This window comes from Ochotona princeps, chromosome 16 (assembly GCF_030435755.1).
Source record: "Ochotona princeps isolate mOchPri1 chromosome 16, mOchPri1.hap1, whole genome shotgun sequence".
Taxonomy (NCBI): Eukaryota; Metazoa; Chordata; class Mammalia; order Lagomorpha; family Ochotonidae; genus Ochotona; species Ochotona princeps.
The window spans coordinates 55,416,216-55,435,085 of NC_080847.1; the positions used below are offsets into that span (position 1 = coordinate 55,416,216).

At 60.5% G+C, this 18,870-nt stretch overlaps 3 protein-coding genes across 7 annotated transcripts in view; 1 reads left to right on the plus strand and 2 right to left on the minus strand.

The window, feature by feature from the left end:
* GARIN5A (golgi associated RAB2 interactor 5A) overlaps window positions 1-18,870 on the minus strand; it is a 123,603-nt gene that overhangs the window by 42,072 nt on the left and 62,661 nt on the right. The gene's annotated exons all lie outside the window — the stretch shown is intronic.
* Window positions 1-18,870, plus strand: part of EMC10 (ER membrane protein complex subunit 10) — a 140,661-nt gene that overhangs the window by 40,072 nt on the left and 81,719 nt on the right. The gene's annotated exons all lie outside the window — the stretch shown is intronic.
* Window positions 585-18,870, minus strand: part of LRRC4B (leucine rich repeat containing 4B) — a 50,521-nt gene continuing 32,235 nt past the window's right edge. For 2 of the 5 annotated variants that reach the window (XM_058674967.1, XM_058674964.1), the window contains exons 2-3: window positions 13,980-14,311; window positions 585-2,432 (exon numbers count right to left, since the gene is read on the minus strand). In XM_058674967.1, the coding sequence (XP_058530950.1) occupies window positions 585-2,432; window positions 13,980-14,276 (2,145 nt within the window). In that variant the 5' untranslated portion in view covers window positions 14,277-14,311. Of the gene's footprint in view, window positions 2,433-13,979; window positions 14,312-14,433; window positions 14,513-16,901; window positions 17,133-18,870 lie in introns of those variants that run through there. The other 3 variants (XM_058674966.1, XM_058674965.1, XM_058674963.1) reach the window with 3 other exon arrangements.

Genomic DNA, 18,870 nt, shown 5'->3' on the forward strand with positions numbered 1-18,870 from the left:
CCAAAGTCCCCTGCCTCTGGTCACTCGTGTAGCCTCCCAGATGGTCCCCCCCCGGGGCCCCAGCGCCCTCCCTGCAGCCAAGGGCACCCCCTGCGGGCAGCGGACATGTGTGGGTCACCGGAAAGGGCACCACGGGGCATAAACACGAGGGATGGTCCGGCGCCACCCCGCAGGGTGGCCCTGGGGACCACCACAGACCCCGTCCTGCCGGGTGGGTGGGTGGGTGGAGGGACCCAGGGCAGACCCCGCGTCCCGGCAGGAGTGCTCACTGGGGGGCCGGCCGCCCCGCCGCGCAGGGGTTTCAGGGTGCCATCCCCGGTCTCCCCTCCGCTCCCCACCCACATTCTTTGAGGGTTGTGCTTTCATGACCAAAAAATATTTTAAACTTTTTCCATGTTTTTTTTTAAAGTAATTACACAGCAGGTAGTCGTGGACGCAAACCTCCCTTCGGTATCAAAAGAGTCAGTGGGTGGGGGGCGCGCGGCGCGGCGGGCTCGGCTCTCGGGGGGCGGGCCGGGGCGGGGCGGGCGTCAAACTGCAAAAAAGTGACCGGTCCGAGGGCAGGGCGGGGCCCCGCGGGCGGCTCAGATCTGCGTCTCTTGCACGTTCTCCTTGGAGCCGCTCTTGAAGAGCAGAGGTTCGTGGATGGAGTTGAGGCCGGGCGGGCCCTTGCCGCAGCCCCCGCCGCCCGCGGCGCCGCCGTAGTGCGCCTTGAAGGCGGCCGCCACGTAGTGGTGGTGGTTGAGGTGGTCGCGCTCCAGGGCCGGCAGGGCCAGGTGGCTGTCCCCGCCCACGCCTCCCGCACCCGCGGCGGCGGCGGCTGCGGCCACGGACACGGCCGAGGCGGCGGGCAGCTCGTCCTCCACGTTGATGATCTCCACGGTGCGCGTGGGCCCGTGGTGCTTGTGCAACTGGTGCTGCTTGCGGAGCTTGTAGAAGGCCACGAGCATCACGGCGGCCATGAAGGTGATGGCCACGAAGCAGCCGATGATGATCTTGGTGGTCTTCATGACGTCGTCCAGGTCCTTGAGGGCGTTCTCCGTCACGTCCGTGATGGGCACCGTGAACGCCTTCTCCGTGGGGCGCGAGGAGCGCGGCGCGGGCGCCGTGGTGGACGACGAGGCCGGGCCCGCAGCGTCCCCCGGCCGGCCCCCGCCCCACACGCCGTCCGTCGTGGGCCCCGGCGGCTCCTTCTCGGTGCCCCGCGGCTGCAGAGCCTCCTCCCCCGGCTGCGTCTCCAGGGTCTCCACGGTGACCGTGGTGAAGTAGGTGTAGCCGCCGGCGCCCCCGCCGCCAGCGCCGCCCCCGGGACCCCCGGCGCCCCCGCCGCTGGGACCTGCGCCCCCGGCCGCCACGGGGTCCACGGCCGAGACGTTGAGCGTGGCGGAGGCGGTGGTGTTGCCGGCCGAGTTGGTGACCATGCACGTGTACTGGCCCGTGTCCTGCACCGTGACGTTGGTGAAGTTGAGTGTGCCGTCGTGAAGGACGGAGATGCGCACGCGGTACGAGCCGTGCGTCATGAGCGTGCCGTTGGGCGTCAGCCAGTTGACAGATGTCATGGACGTGCCCGTGCGGCACTTGAGCTCGGCCGCCATGCCCTCCGTGACGTTGAGGTCCGTGGGAGGCTCCACGATGACGGGTGCGTAGCAGGTGAAGTGCGACTGGTCCAGCTCGCCGATGTAGCGGCCCTTGAGGCCGGCGGGCGCGTGGCAGCGCGCGCAGCACGTCGTGTTGCTGGGCACCGTCTCCTTGAGCCACCAGCTGAGCCACAGCACGTCGCAGTTGCAGTGCCAGGGGTTGTGGTTCAGGTGCACGCGCTCGAGGCGGTGCAGCGGCGTGAAGAGGTCGTGCGGCAGCGACATCAGGTTGTTGTGGGACAGGTTGAGTTCCTCCAGCGACTTGAGGTCGTCGAAGGCGTTGCGCTCGATGGTGGCCACCTGGGCGTGCATGAGCCACAGCTTGCGCAGGCTCGTGAGGCCCTGGAAGGAGCCGGGCCGGATGAGGTCCAGCCGGTTGCCCGAGAGCTCCAGCTCCTCGAGGCGCACCAGGGCCGTCAGGTTGGGGATGTCCTTGAGGTTGCACATGCCCAGGTTGAGGTAGCGCAGGTTGACGAGCCCCTCAAAGGCCGCCTCCGAGATGTACTCGAGCCGCTTGAGCTCGCCCAGGTCCAGGCGCCGCAGCGAGGGCACGCGGTTGAAGGCGTACGAGGGGATGCTCTCGATGGGGTTGTTGCGCAGCCACAGCTCCCGCAGCTTGGACAGGTATTCGAAGGCCTGCGTGGGCACCGTGGTCAGCCGGTTGTCGAACAGCTCCAGCGTGTTGAGGCTGGGCAGCCCGTTGAAGGCACCCACCTCGATCTTTCGCACCAGGTTCTTGCTCAGCTGCAGGATCTCCAGGTGCCGCAGGTGCTTGAAGGTGTCGGTGCGGATCACCTGGGGGCGGGGAGGAGAGGCAGCCCGTGAGCCGACCCTGCCCACAGGTGGGGGGCCCGGACTGCCCAACGTGAAGGAAAGGGGCCATTTTGCCAGATGCAAATTGTGTGTCTGTTTATGTAACTGCAAGGAAAGGTAAGAGATTCCACATGGCTGGGAGTTCACGGCCTCGCTCACCCAGCTGCCCACCCAGCCAGATGCACACTCCCCGCGGACTTCCATCCACAGTGGGATTAAGAAGTGCTTGTTTCAATGCAAAACATCAAAAAAAAAAAAAAAAAACAAACCTGTGCATGATTTTTCCATACCATGCATTTACCACACACGAGGCAGAAGCCTCGTTCAATCCCGAAAGGGCAAATTCCAGAGAACCCTGGCATCCGACTCACCATACTTGGCAGCAAATGGCATGGGTGGCAAACACGCTCAGAGGAGCATCTTGTAACAATGTATTTAGTTTACTTAGTTGATAGGCAGAGACAGACAGACAGGCACACACACACACACACAATCTTTTGTCTACTGATTCACTTTCCAAACAGCGGAGGCAGCCTAGGCAGGGCCGGCCTGAAGTCAGGAGCCTGGAATTCCATCCGGGTCTCCCACATGGGGACCCAAGCCTTGGGCATCCCCAGGGGCGGTAGCCGGGAGCTGGGCTGGAAGCCGGGCAGCCTCCGTTCCAGCCCCACACTGAACTGGGATGCGACAGTTTAACCTGCTGTGTTAGCCACACTGGACGCATCCCAACTGTTAGCCCTGACCTTGGCTGGGGTCTGAGGACTCAGAAGGGGACAGTGCTGGGCCAGCGAGGCAGGACTTCAGAGGGCACTCGCACGTGACTGTGTTCTATGAAGGTGGAGATGGAACACAGGGGGTAATCACAACCCCCGTGAACCAAGAGAGAAGCAGGAACGTCTGCCTATGTGTACCCCCAAAACAGGTGGGGACCCCCAAGCTGCTCTGAGCACTGGGTTCTGGCTGCCAGACACTTGGGCAATTTTTACCACTTATTTATTTGCTCACTGAGCAAACATTTATCAGTAAGATTAAGAAGCCAAAAAATGTTACCAGAGTGTGAGTTCTCCAAAAGGAAGGTGACAGTGTTTGGGTGACTGTTGTTCAGCAGAGACACAAGGCGCGTCACACTGTCACTGGCTTTCCTAGAAGCCACACTGGATGTGACCAAACAGGCCAAATCTTTTTTCTTTCTTTCTTTCTTTTTTTTTTACAGAAAAGGAGCTTCCATTTACTGATCACTCCCCTAGCAGCCTCAATAGCCACAGCTGGGCCAAGCTGAACCCAGCAGGGAGCTGGGAGCTTTATCCACATGGGTGCAGGCCCCAAGCGCCTGGGCCACCTTTATCCGCGTGGGTGCAGGCCCCAAGCGCCTGGGCCACCTGTATCCGCGTGGGTGCAGGCCCCAGGCGCATTAGCAGGAGCTGGTTTGGAAGTGGAGCAGCTGGGATTCCAGCCGGCACCCACACAGGATGCCAGTGTGGCAGGTGGAAGATCAGGTTGTTAACCCCACAATGGAACTCTGAAATCAACTTTAACGTATCAAACCCAGAATGTTCAAAACATCCGGGCATGAGGTTGCAGATCTTCCACGCTGGGGCACGGGGAGGTCCACATGGCACTTGCCGGAATCAGCTAAGAACTCAACAGCAAGCGTGTGGCAGGGTCGGGGTGGAGCCCCACTCGCAGCACTGGGCTCCTGGCAAGATGGCAGCTCTGTTCAGACCCTGCCTGTGGCACATACCCCGGGGAGCCCTGTGACCAGAGCGGGTGATGAGGTGGCAGGCGGCTCCCTGGAGGGGAGCCCCGGCCTCTCGCTATGGTCCTGCTCTCGCTGTACCACCTGTGGGCCTGCCCCCGAGCCCTGCTTCGGCTGTGCTCAGACCACACAGATCCCTGCTCCTGCCCGCTGCGCCTCCCTCCAGCCTGGGCACTCCAGATGGCAACAGCTGCAGAGCCCATGAGGCTCAACCCTCCCAGGGCTGGCGCTGTGGCAGAGTGGGCTAAGCTGCTACCTGTGATGTCAGCATCCCATATGGGAGCCGGATCGCGTCCTGGCTGCTTCACTTCTGATCCAGCTCCTTAATGCCCCTGGGAGAGCAGCTGATGATGACCCAAGGGCTTGGACCCCTGCACCCGTGTGGGAGACCAGAAGAGGCCCCTGGCTCCTGGCTTTGGCCTCGCCCAGCCCTGCCCGTTGTGGCTATTTGGGGGGTGAACCAATGGTTGGGAGATTTACCTCTCTCTTGGTAACTGCCTTTCAAACAAATGAAAATATATCTTAGAAAAAAAATCAAGCAAAAACCAACCAACTTGGCCTCCGCCTTTGCCCTGGTCTTCTGTTTCAGAGAGGGCTGCAGCAGGGCGGGCCGACCCTCTGCCAGGAACATGCTGTGCACCCCTGCCTGTTCTGGAGGGGCCCTGGACCACTTGGGGCTCTCCCAGCGCGTCTGCACCCCTGGCCCGTGCCCAGGTCCCGAGGCGCCTGGAGTGTAGCAGCCCTCGCCCAGCATGCACCTGCGGCTCCTCAGCACAGCTGAGACCATTCCCTGAGTGGACACGAGCCAGTGTGGCCTCCTGCCTGAGCAGGGTCGAGTCTCTGTGTTCTCCCTGGGAGGGCTTACAGCGCCGTGGGCCTGGGGCCCCCCGGACCAGACAGCAGGAGGGTGGGCCTGACAACAGGAGGGCGGCGCTGTTTATCAGCCATTGACTGGCAGTCTGCAACATGAACCGGCTGATAAAGGGTGCTGTGGGTTCATGGTTAGGCAAAGACAGAGATACAAAAGAAAGGAAACTCAACCATGACAGCTGTGCAGGGTCACCAAGCGCTAGCCTGGCATGGCTGTCCCCGCTTGCAGATGGAGCTCTGTCCTGGGAGGACCTGCCACAGCATCCCTTCCAGGCCCCTGGGATGGAGAGGTGGACGGGCCAGCACCCCTCCCTGGGGCCTGACCCTGGCTGGGTGACCAGCCCCAGCCTCACCCTTCTTCCCAAGCCCTCCCTGGCTCCCACTGCTTATCTGCTGGAGGAAGAGTTGGGAAGCAAGGTGCCAGTGAGGCCGGGGGGAGCTGTGGGTTGGGGGAATGGGCATCTATGAGGCCAGTGCAACGTCACGATCTGGGGACTTGAGCTCCTTGGCAGCATCCACAGGTGCTCCCAGAGCACCAGGGACCTGACCAGGCGCAGGGCTGGGCTTGGCGGCAAGGCAGCGGGTGATGGTCCAGGTGCATAGGACCCCTGCCCACAGTATCTCGGGGGTTCCGGTCAGCCTGGCCCAGTCCTGGCTGTTACAGGCAGCTAAGGAATGAACCAGTGGATGGAAGATCTCTGTCTGCTCCTCCTCATTTATTTACTCACTTTAAAAATTTTATTTGAGGGCGTGGCGCGATAGCGTAGTGATTGAACTCCTCACCTTGCACCCGCCAGGATCCCATATGGTCACTGGTTCTAATCCCGGCAGCCTGGCTTCCCATCCAGCTCCCTGCTTGTGACTCGGGAAAGCAGTCATGGATGGCCCAAAGCTTTGGGACTCTGCACCCGCGTGGGAGACCTGGAAGAAGTTCCGGGTTCCTGCCTTTGGATTGGCTCAGCTGCAGCCATGCACTCACTTGGGGAGTGAACCATTGGATGGAAGATCTTCCTCTCTGTCTCTCCTCCTGTCTGTATATCTGACTTTGCAATGAAAATAAAAATAAATCTTAAAAAAAGACTAAAAAAGCCCTTTATTTGAAAGGTAAAGTGAAAGAGGAGAAAGACAGAGGGGGAGCTGTGAGTTGGTGCGGGGGAGCCATGGGTGGGGGGAATGGTGAATTGGGGGCGCTGTGGGTCAGGGGTAGCCACTGTTTGCCTAGCGTGGCCCCACTGTGCCGGACGCCCCATGGTCAGGTCTCATAAAGACCTTCAGGGCTCTTGGCCTCTCATCTTCGCCGGCACAGCTCTCAAGTCGGCTTTGGTGGAGCCCTGATCCAGAGACGTAGGTGCCCCCTGCTGGCATTAGGGCTGTCCCCCACTTTCCCCACCTGGTCTGCTGGCGGGAGGCTAAACACTGCTCGGCCGGGGTGCCATGCTGCCCCTGGGAACATGTCTTTGGACACCTACAGCCCTGTCCTAGAGCCTGGCCTGTGGTGGGGACACAGACACAACCACCACGCATATGGCCGTCGTACTACAGCCATGTCTGTGGAGGCCCCTGGCTCAGCCCACGACACCGTGGGTGACCTCTGGCACATGGGCAGGACGTGGATACAGCTAGGCGCTGGGCCTGGGGCCTGCCTCTGCCTACTGCCCAGCACCCCCGTCTCCAGTCCCCGTGTCCTTGGCCCACCCATGCCGGCCTGGCCTCCAACGGAGACCAACAGCACCAGGCCCCCTCAGGACTGCCTCCCGGCCCCCTTGCCCCAGCCTGTTGTGGGGTGGTGCCTTGTGTGGGATTAGCGTTACTGTAGCTGAACAAAGCCCCACCCCATCATGTTGGGCTCTTAAGAGAATAAATTGCCAAGGGATTCTTTATTAAGAGATTTTAACTGTGGTGGGAAAATGATTAAGTGAATTGCTCATCTTAACCTTATTAAGACAAATTGGTTTTATATGTTTTGAACGTTAATGAACCGAGAACAAAAGTTCAGTAAGCTTACTGGCTTTTTTCTTTTTTTTTTGCCTTATTTTTTTTTCACCCTGAGATTTTAAAAACCCATTGTTATTTTCCCACTGGTGGCTTCCGTGATTCCGGCTTCTCCATCACTGCTGAGGGGGGACGGGTGCCCCCTCATTGTGGGGATCCCAAGCTGCCAGGATGTGGCCTGACTACAGCCTTCAGACAGCCCTGTGCTGGGTGCAGGAGCAGGGGCGATCCCCACTGGGGGAGGGGTCAGCCAAGGCTCTGCTGTCCCCTCTACCCCCACCCTGCACTGGCCCACTCTCAGGCCCGGAGTGGCGCCTGGCCCAGAAGCTGCCTGGCCTTGTGTGACCTCAGGGGCTGGGGTGTCTCCCACAGGGGCCCCAACTCTCCTGTGCTGAAAGCAGGAGCTAGCCAAGGCTGCCACCTGCGCCAGGGACCCCAAGCCCCACCCCTTCTCAGACTGAGTCTACCCCATGGAGGGTGGGGACCCAGCACCGCCCCCTCCGCAGGCTCAGTTTACTCCACGGCACCTGTCCCCTCCCCAGGGGGCCTGTCGCGCGGCACTGTGGCGTGGTGGGACTAAGTTCTGCCCTGTGTCTCTGTCCGTCAGCCTTGTAGCTGCTGGACTCTGTGCTGGCGCTGCTGGGCCAGAGGCAGAGGACGACGCAGTGCAGCCAACAGCCCAGTGGGGCCCAGGGAGGATGCAGGGCAGGCTGAAGGCCAAGGCCTCCCTGGGGGCACGTGCTGCCAGCTACATCAGCTGGAGCCTGCTGGCTCTGCTTGCACCACAGCAGGTGCGTGCAGAGGTGTGGTGGGGGGCACCTCAGGGCGAGGAGGGGTTGCCCCCGGGTTTCCCACTGAGAGGAGACTCAGCATCCACACTGGAACAGGTATCTCAGGGGACGCTTCCCTAGGAGGGTATGCCTGCCTCCCCCCGGGCCGCGTTCTGAGGCCCCTTTCTGTCTGTGTTACACATGATAACAACAACAAATGAAGACAGGAGCCAGTGTTGTGGCACAGCAGGTTCAGCTGCTTCTGGTGGCAGCCACACCCCGTATCTGGGAGCCAGTGGAGCCCCAGTTACTCCCTGAGGACGCCCCTGCGCAGGTAGGGAGGATGGCTGGAGTGCGTGGGCACCTGCCAGACACCTGTGTGGGAGAGCCGGCTGAGGTCCTGGCTCCTGGCTTCAGCCTGGTCTCAACCTGGCCACTGTGGCCATTTGGGAAGTGAAACAGCAGATGAAAACATCTCTCTCTCTGCCTTTTTGTTTTTAAGATTTTTTTTTATTGGAAAGTCAGAAATACAGAGAGGAAGAGAGACAGAGGGATCTTCTGTCCACTGGGAAGATCCTCCCAAGTGGCTGCAACAGCTGAAGCTCAGCTGACTGGAAGCCAGGAGCCAGGAGTGTCTCTCGGGTCTCCCATGCCAGGTGCAGGGTCCCAAGGCTTTGGGCCGTCCTCGACTGCTTTCCCAGGCCACAGGCAGGGAGCTGGATGGGAAGTGCCGCTAGACTGGGCCCTCTCTCTCTGCCTTTCAAATAAATTAATTTAAAAAAAGACATTGATAAAATGTGGAAACCACTGCTCAGAGAGGTGAGATTATTGAGGCCCACGGCGGAGCTCCTGAGGGAGTGATGGAGAGGACAGTGGAGCTGGGGTGACCGTCGGAGGGGCTGCCAGGGGAGCTGCCCGGCCGGAGGGGCTGCCAGGGGAGCTGCCCGGCCGGAGGGGCCGCCTGCACGGCCAGAGGGGCTGCCAGGGGAGCTGCCCGGCCAGAGGGCCGCCTGCACGGCCGGAGGGGCTGCCAGGGGAGCTGCCCGGCCGGAGGGCCGCCTGCACGGCCGGGAGGCAGGGCTCTGCCAGCTGCCCTCCTCCTGCCATACTCCTCTTCCACGCTGGAACTAGGCAAGTCCACCCTGCCCACACTTGCCGCTGCCTGGAGGGTGGCCACCTGGGCATCTCAGAGCCAGGGATGACCGCAGAGCTGTCTCTGGAGTGGGCCTTGGCAATGCCCAGGGCAAGCCCCCAGAAGCACGGCTGGCTGGCTGAGCCGGGACAGTCCTGGGCCTTCTCTGAAATGGGAGTGAGCTCCCGCCTCTTGGCACGCTGACCGCCCCGCCCGGGGCTCCTCTTCCCTCTCCAGGCCCACGAGCACAAATCCTGCACAGGCTCCCCCTCAGCTCACGGGGACCTCACAGCACTCACGCAGGATGGCATTACAAGCTAAGCCTGTTTGGGTGCGAAATTTTGTGGCGGGGAATCCATGACTTCTGTTTTCAGAAAGTCCAAAGAGAATGTGTGTTTATGAACAAAACTGCCATCTTTTGATTCAATTTTACACAAACTTTGAAGGTTCCTATATAACATTTTGCACTTATTTTTGCTCTGATTAAACTATATGAAGCATTAAATGTTCTCACTGAAGATTTAGAGAATCAAGAAAATTATAAGGGAGAAATTAAGTATCTTTTTTTTTTTACAAAACGATTGCTACTTTAAAAAAAAAAAGATTTATTGGGCCCTGCGGCATGGCCTAGTGGCTAAAGTCCTCGCCTTGAAAGCCCCGGGATACCATATGGGCGCTGGTTCTAATCCCAGCAGCTCCACTTCCCATCCAGCTCCCTGCTTGTGGCCTGGGAAAGCAGTCAAGGACGGCCCAAAGCCTTGGGACCCTGCACCCACGTGGGAGACCCGGAAGAGGTTCCTGGTTCCCGGCATCGGATTGGCGCGTACCGGCCCGTTGCGGCTCACTTGGGGAGTGAATCATCGGATGGAAGATCTTCCTCTCTGTCTCTTCTCCTCTCTGTATATCCAGCTTTCCAATAATAATAAAAATCTTTAAAAAAAAATCCTGTTTGCGTCTTTGGAAATGCAGCATTATGTTTGGGGTGCTTTTCCCAAACTCCAGCTCCTGTGCCTTGCAGGGGACCCTGGTCCCTGCACCCAGGGGGAGACCCGATGCAGCTCCAGGCTTCTGCCTGGCCCTGGCTGCGGCTCCTGGCCCTGGCTGCAGCTCCTGGCCGGCCCTGGCTGCGGCTCCTGGCCGGCCCTGGCTGCGGCTCCCGGCCAGCCCTAGCTGCGGCTCGGCAGGCATTTGGGGAGTGAAGTAGTGAAGATCTCTTCTCTGCCTTTCAAATAAGATGGAAATAAATTAAAAATCAATTTGTCAGGAATATGTTTGTTAAAGGACTCCCCAGTGGAAGCTCCTACGGTCAGAGTACAGGCACCCTGACCATCCACCCGAGCCCTAGGTCGGGGTTGGTCGGGGTGCAGCCGCCTGCCTGTCCGCCTGAGCCCCTGTCTGTCCACCTGAGTCCCTGTCTGTCTGTCCGCCTGAGCCCCTGTCTGTCTGTCCGCCCGCCTGTCCGCCTGAGCCCCTGTCTGTCTGCCCGCCCGCCTGTCCGCCTGAGCCCCTGTCTGTCCGCCTGAGCCCCTGTCTGTCTGCCCGCCCGCCTGTCCGCCTGAGCCCCTGTCTGTCCGCCTGAGCCCCTGTGTGTCTGTCCGCCCACCTGCGGCCTTGCAGGCCCGGATCACTTAGCGAGGACTGCACTTCTTCCCCGCGACCTCAAGGGGGCCCCGGAGGGCCCGGGCAGCCCACTAAAAGCCTCCGGTGGCCGCTGCGGTACTTTGTTAAATTAAGTGCGTGCAATCCCGTGACCTAGCAAGTCTCAAAGGAAATATATTTCAAAGAAATTATCACGCAGCTCCCCAGGGCTGGCTCCCGGATGTGCGGCGGAGAAGCTGCGGCCGCCTGCCCGTGGGGCTAGGGGCATGAGGCTGGCGGCCACGAGGCCCCCGCGATGGGACAGCGCCCAAGGACGGGAGGGCTACGGTCCAAGAAAGCGATCTATACCACGACTTCATTTGCACGAATCACAAACACACGCGAGCCAGGCCCCACCACGAACACGCAGAGACCCCCCCACCTAGCACTCGGCAGGCGCACGGGGAGCGGGGGCAAGGAGCAAGGAGGGTCCCCCAGGGACACCGCGGGCCTGGGAGGCCACCTGCCTCTCCAGCAGCTGCAGGCCCAGCCTGAGGGGCCGAGGGTGAGACCCCCTCCGCGCCAGCATCTCCAGAGACAACCCGGATCTCAGAAACGTCAAGGGGAGCCGCGCATGCCTGACCGGCCTTGACCAGGCAGTCCTCCATCTCCATCTGCCCCCCTCGTGGACTGCGCGCGGTCCCTGGACGCCCGACCCCAGGGTGGACAGCCAGGCCTACAGGGCAGCCAGCAACCTCACTTAAAGGTCCCACAACAGTGTGCGCTGCAGGGGACACCTGGGGTCGGGAGCTCACAGACGATCCGCGGCCTCCCACGCCCCAAAGCCTCGCTGCTGGGGCACCACGAGCCTGACAGGCGGAGGGCAAGGCCGCAGCAGGGCGCCTTACAAAGATGACTGAGTCCCCGCAAGGACGAATCCGCCCCCTTCGGAGCAGGAGCGCGGCCCTGGCGCTCTGCCACCTTCCCTCTGACCCAGCGACTCCACACTCCTTGAGGAGAGCGAGTCCAGCATGCACTGCTTACATCGCTTCACAACTGCAAACCAGGAGGCCCGTGTCACGGTGACAGGGGACAGGCAGCCACTGCGAATGACATCACCAGGGCCAGCGTGGGGCACAACAGGCTAACCCTCCACCTGTGCCACCAGGATCCCATATGGGTGCCAGTTCTAATCCTGGCCGCTCCACTTCCCATCCAGCTCCCTGCCTGTGGCCTGAGAAAGCAGTCGAGGACGGCCCAAAGCCTTGGGACCCTGCACCCGTGTGGGACACCCAGAACAACTCCTGGCTCCTGGCTTCGAATCAGCTCAGCTCTGGCCATTGTGGCCACTTGGGGAGTGAATCAGTGGATGGAAGATCTTTGTCTTTCCTTCTCTTTGTAAATCTGTCTTTCCAATACAAATAAATAACTCTTAAAAAAAAAAGAAGATGGCCTGATGACAGACTGAGGTGCTCTGTGCACAGGCCCGGTACCACTCAACACTGAATCAAACTCAAAGCAGTACCAAATAGGGCTCCATTTTTTTCTAAAAATTAAAATGACAAGAAAGTTTTTCTCTAAGGGTTCACTTGCCATGCAGCTGAGAACGAACAGGCAGGCACCTCACTGGGCATGCGCTTGCTGCGGCTGCCAGCCTGGCTCTGGCCTCTGTTTTAACTGAAGTGTAATTTCTTAATTAATTTGTGTTCATTCTGCAATAAATAATTACAATGCATTTGCATAGGCACAGGAAAGAGCCAGGAAGATATTAACGTAAATGTAGACGGTAGTCATTTGTATCTAGACGGTGGCATTAGGGGTGATTTTTTAAATGTTTTAATTTGGACAATTAAAGCATATTATTGGAGCAAACTCAAAGCCTACGGGTTAGACAACCGTGTCTCCCACAGGTGTGCCCAGGTCCAGACCTCAGCGCAGACCATGGGAGGCAGCTGGGACAGTCCCAGGGATGGGGCCCCTGGTGTCCCTGCAGGACAGCCGGGCAGTGTGCCCCGGCCCCTGGGACCCTTGCCGGACAGCCAGGTCATGTGTCCCGGCCCCTGGTGTCCCTGCAGGACAGCCGGGCTGTATGCCCCGGCCCCTGGGACCCTTGCTGGACAGCCGGGTCATGTGTCCCGGCCCCTGGTGTCCCTGCAGGACAGCCGGGTCGTGTGTCCCGGCTCCTGGTGCCCCTGCCGGACAGCTAGGGTGTGTGCCCCAGCTCCTGGTACTGGATTAACCTGCTAGGCCATTGCAAAAATCCCAGTTGCTTTTTTTTTTAAAAAGAGTTATTTACTTTTATTGGAAAGGCAATAAATTTACAAAGGAGACACAGAAAGATTTTCCATCATTGGTTCACACCCCAAATGGCCATTACAATTGGAGCTGGGTTGATATGAATCCGGGAGCCAGGAGCTTCTTCCGGGTCTCCCACACAGTTGCAGGGAAGGCTTTGGGCCATCCTCTCCGGCTTTCCCAGGCCACAAGCAGAGCTGGATGGGAAGCGGAGCAGCTGGGACATGGACTATGCCCCTATGGGATGGTGGCACTTGCAGTTTGAGGAGTAGTCTGACATGCCACAATGCCGACCCAGCAGTTTCTCCAATTTTCTACCAAGAAAGCAGCCACAGTTCTTGCTTTCGGGGAGGCGCCCCCTAGAGGCAGCCAGCTGCACTGCACATTCACAAAGGCCCGGGTGCGACCCAGACACACGGAGGGCACTGAGAAGGCCCGAGAAATGGAGCAGGAAGATTGTGCATCCGGGCCAACTGTGGAGGCTGAGGGAGACTGAAGGCTCCTCCTGTCCTGCCTTGCTCCTGCTGCCTACCACGCTGCCAGAGGTGCCAGCTGCTGGGAGTCCCTGTTCACGTTTCCCTCCCCGGGACGCACCGTAAGAGGGACATGCAGACCCATACACCTCTATGGTCAGTACAGGCACTCAGTGCGTTGGCATGACCAGACAGAATGCAACGCGGGCCCCGGGCACCGGCCCCTCCATCCCCACCCTCAGCCTGTTTCTGTTGAACAGCCTAAGAAGGGCCTGGGGGAGGGTGCATGGCAACAGGGCGAGAGGAACAGAGGGCCAGGCCCAGGTAGCCAAGCAGGGGCAGAGGCAGCCTCTTAGGGTCAGACTTGGGGAAGAATCCCACAGGGGTGGGGGGCTTCTCTGGGCCTGGCCCCACAGCCAGCCAGGAAGGGTCTGTGCCCAGGCCGCCCAGGGTGCCAAGGGATGAGCCCCAGGAAGGGGGTCTTAGGGGACAGGCTGACACCGAGGGTGTCCATGGCTCTGATTCTGCCCTGGCATGACAGTGGGATGAGAGCTGCGTGTCCACGGTGCCAGGGGTGCAGATAAGCCCGTCCTCTGTCACTGCCCGGGGCAGGAGGCCCAGCCGCGCCCCTTCCCCAGCCGCCCCGCGCCCACGCTGTCTCACCTGGATACCATTCTCCTGCAGGTTCAGGTAGCGAGTGTTGACAGGGATGCTGGCAGGCACCTCGGCCAGCTCTCTCCGTGTGCAGATCACCCGGCTGGCCTGGTTGCTGCAGGAGCAGGCTGCAGGGCAGGAGGTGGCCGGTGGGGAGCCCCCACTAGCAGCCACAGTCATGGCCACACCGCCCCCGCCGGCTCCCAGGGGCGGGGAGAAGAGCCAGAGCAGGAGCAGGGCCCAGTGGGGCCAGGACATCCTACCAGGCGGCAGTGGGGGGCACAGGGAGCCGCGGGCACACGCCATCCTCACTGCTCATGCTCCGCCTGGACGCTGGGGGGCTGTGAGGGAGAGAGAGGAGAGACTCAGTGAGGGTCAGCCTGGGATCTGGAGGGTGCACATAGGAAGGGCAGGACCCAGGGAGGCTGTGGGGAGGGCTGGGGTGCCCCTGCGCTCATCTCACCTCCAGAGGCCTCTGTGCCCATCCTGCAGAAGGGACAATGGAGGCTGAGACCAAGTGCGTGCCCACAGTCACGTGGCCACTAAGAAGAGGGTTTTGCATGATTTGCAAAAAGCACAGGAGGAGTGGACGCACGTGAGAGAGACAGCCCTGGTGACAGGAGCTCGTGGAGGCAGGCTATACGCAGCACCGGCCCATGGCCTCACTGCCTACTCTGCCCTATTGTCGTCCTGCAGGAACTTGGGGTCTGGAGGGAGCAGGCAAGGTGCCAGGTGTCAGCAGGTGGGGGCTGAGGCTGGCAGGGGGAGAGGAGGGTGACGGTGGGGGAGGGGCGCAGCAGCCCACCACGTGCCTGCAGACTGCAGGTGCTCAAGGCCAAGACAGCCTCTGGTAGGACCTGTGCCAGCAAATGCCGCAAGACAGTGCTGGGGGTTGACCCGGCGTGATGGCCCAGGACCCTGACAGGCGTGCTGCCTCGGCCGGAAGGCACAAGGGCTGCCAGGAGTCAGGTGCCCCCACCCCATCTCCATGGGGCTCAGCACAGTAACAATGACAGGAACAACAGTAACATTCACTCCTGCCCAGAAGATGGGGAGCCCCCTTCAGGGAGCCAACACCCTGGGCGCCCCCCCAAAGCCTCCCAGGAGCCTGGTGTATAGATGAGAGCCCTGAGGACCTGGGAGGGAGGGGGTCTTGTCTGGAGGCGCAGAGCCTGCCAACAGGGGGTGGGGTGCGGCAGGGGGTCTGGCCCTGGTCTCCAGGCAGCATCAACGTGGCCAGGTACTCTGAGACACCTGCACCAGTGAGCTCAGTGAGCTCTCCTGGCCAGCCCCCCAGGAGACGGGGGATGGAGGAGAGCGGAGTGAGCCTACACACAACACACAGTGTCAGGCATGCCTCACACTGCACCCCAGACCCCCCCCACACACTTGAACACACACAGTGTCAGGCATGCCTCACACTGCACCCCAGACCCCCCACACACACTTGAACACACACAGTGTCAGGCATGCCTCACACTGCACCCCAGACCCCCCACACACACTTGAACACACACAGTGTCAGGCATGCCTCACACTGCACCCCAGACCCCCACACACACTTGAACACACACAGTGTCAGGCATGCCTCACACTGCACCCCAGACCCCCACACACACTTGAACACACACAGTGTCGGGCATGCCTCACACTGCACCCCAGACCCCCCACACACACTTGAACACACACAATGTCGGGCATGCCTCACACTGCACCCCAGACCCCCCCACACACTTGAACACACACAGTGTCAGGCATGCCTCACACTGCACCCCAGACCCCCACACACACTTGAACACACACAGTGTCAGACATGCCTCACACTGCACCCCAGACCCCCACACACACTTGAACACACACAGTGTCAGGCATGCCTCACACTGCACCCCAGACCCCCCACACACACTTGAACACACACAGTGTCAGGCATGCCTCACACTGCACCCCAGACCCCCCACACACACTTGAACACACACAGTGTCAGGCATGCCTCACACTGCACCCCAGACCCCCACACACACTTGAACACACACAGTGTCAGGCATGCCTCACACTGCACCCCAGACCCCCCCACACACTTGAACACACACAGTGTCAGGCATGCCTCACACTGCACCCCAGACCCCCCACACACACTTGAACACACACAGTGTCAGGCATGCCTCACACTGCACCCCAGACCCCCCACACACACTTGAACACACACAGTGTCAGGCATGCCTCACACTGCACCCCAGACCCCCCACACACACTTGAACACACACAGTGTCAGGCATGCCTCACACTGCACCCCAGACCCCCACACACACTTGAACACACACAGTGTCAGGCATGCCTCACACTGCACCCCAGACCCCCACACACACTTGAACACACACAGTGTCGGGCGTGCCCTCACACGGTGGACCCCAAATCCCACAGCTGCCTCCCCGCCACATGTGCACACGCACGCACACACACACACACACACACACACACACTCAACACTCCCTCCTTCTGCAGCTCCAAGATCACCCTAACCCAGAAAATGCGTGTGAGCCTCTGCACGTGTGCCAGCAGGAGCAGGAAGCCGAGATGTGGGCGCCTGCTCCTCCGGGAGCACTGCGGACTGCTGCTCTACCTCTGTGCCTGTCTGTGCCGGGGAAGGCAGCATCCTGTCTCCCCACAGGTGAGCAGGGGCTCTCCACTCCGCTCCTGCTGGCTTCCTGTTCTGGCTAAGACACGGCCCCCTCCTTAAGCTGAGGGGTGGGCACCACCCACAGGAGTCAGAACTCAAGCCCCCTCCGCCCCCACCAAAGCCCCTGATGTGAGGCCCCCTTCTGAGGCGCCAGGCCTCCGCTTCTGCCTCTGCTGCACCCCCCATCATGGCTGCTGCAGCAGGCGCCCTCCCCTCCTCCGCCTCCCGGCTCCCCCACAGCAAGTGACACTCACCCTGGTGGCTTGGCTTCCGCTGGGTCTCCCACTGCACCCAGGCCCCCCCTCCACATATTGGGGGGCTCTGCCCCCGTTTTTCCAGGCACTCGTCGAGATCGTGCTGGGGGGGGCGCAGGGGCTTCTTGGGTCTCCCCACGCCCCCCCCCCCAGCCTGTCGCCCTTCCCGCCCCAGGAGGCCGTCCTCCGGCCACTGCAGCAGTCCGCTCCTGGCCTCTCAGCTCTGCTCACCGGCCCGTCCACCCCCCACCGCTGCCCGGGCCTCCTCTCTCCTCCCCAGCCTCTCAATCCACCGGCCCTGGCCCCTGGGCTCTCTCCCGGGCCCTCTAGCCCCTGTCCCGCTCCAGGCTCCCCGCTCACGGCCTCGGGACCACCAGGCCCCCTCTCTCCTCCATTTCTCCCTCACTCTCGCTCCATCCCCATCGCACTGTCCTTCTGTCTGTCTCGTCTCCACCGGCTGGCTGGCTGGCTGACTGGCTTGTTCTCTTTCTCCCTCTCTCTGCGATTACAATTTCTAGTCACACGGCAGTGCAGAGCCAAGCTGTGCCTCAGCCCCCTCCCTCCTTCTTTCTCTCCCTCTGCACGGGGAGGGCACCTCTGCTCCCTCCTCCTCAGCCCCCTCCCCCACTAATCAAAGGCTCCGTTATCTAATTAACCCATTGGTTCTGGGCAGCCTGCGAAGGTCGGAAGCGGGGGAGGAAGGTTGGTGGCTGGGCCGCGGGGGAGGGGGCTGGGCTGTGCCTGCCGAGCCTCGTGGCACACTGACCGCCCCACAGGCTACATCACCGGGTGGTCTCCCTGAGCCCCCTCCTGCAGCTCCCCTGGCCCGGCCCAGCCTGTGAGTGGCTGCTTCTGCACCACGAGAGTCCCCTCAGGCCCCCCCCCCCCGCAGTCATTTACTTCTATCTCCACCCTGGCCCCCCCCCCCCAGCTGGGCCCACATGGCAGCCAGCCACCCTCCAGCCGAGGGAAGCCCCTCTTCATGGCACAGTGGGCCTCAGCCTCCCTCTGCCCTGCCCCTCAGCCACCGTGCCACGCCTGCCTACTGACAGTCTCTGTACAGTGGGCACATGCAGTCTCCTCCCCCTCCCCCCGTCCTTCCAGTGATCCAACCACTCGTCCACCTAGGCTTCTGTTCACCCACCCAGACACCCATTAACTCATCCATCCATCCATCCACCCACTCACCAACTCACACACCCACACATCCACCCACCCATCTATCCACGCATTCATTCACTCACTCACCATCCATCCATCCACATACACTCACTCACTCACCATCCATCCATCCACATACACTCACTCACCATCCATCCATCCACATACACTCACTCACCATCCATCCATCCATCCACATACACTCACTCACTCACCATCCATCCATCCACATACACTCACTCACCATCCATCCACATACACTCACTCACTCACCATCCATCCACATACACTCACTCACCATCCATCCACATACACTCACTCACTCACCATCCATCCACATACACTCACTCACCATCCATCCATCCACATACACTCACTCACCATCCATCCACATACATTCACTCACCATCCATCCATCCACATACACTCACTCACCATCCATCCATCCATCCACATACACTCACTCACCATCCATCCATCCACATACACTCACTCACTCACCATCCATCCACATACACTCACTCACTCACCATCCATCCACATACACTCACTCACCATCCATCCACATACACTCACTCACCATCCATCCACATACACTCACTCACCATCCATCCACATACACTCACTCACCATCCATCCACATACACTCACTCACTCACCATCCATCCACATACACTCACTCACCATCCATCCACATACACTCACTCACCATCCATCCATCCATCCACATACACTCACTCACCATCCATCCATCCACATACACTCACTCACTCACCATCCATCCACATACACTCACTCACTCACTCAC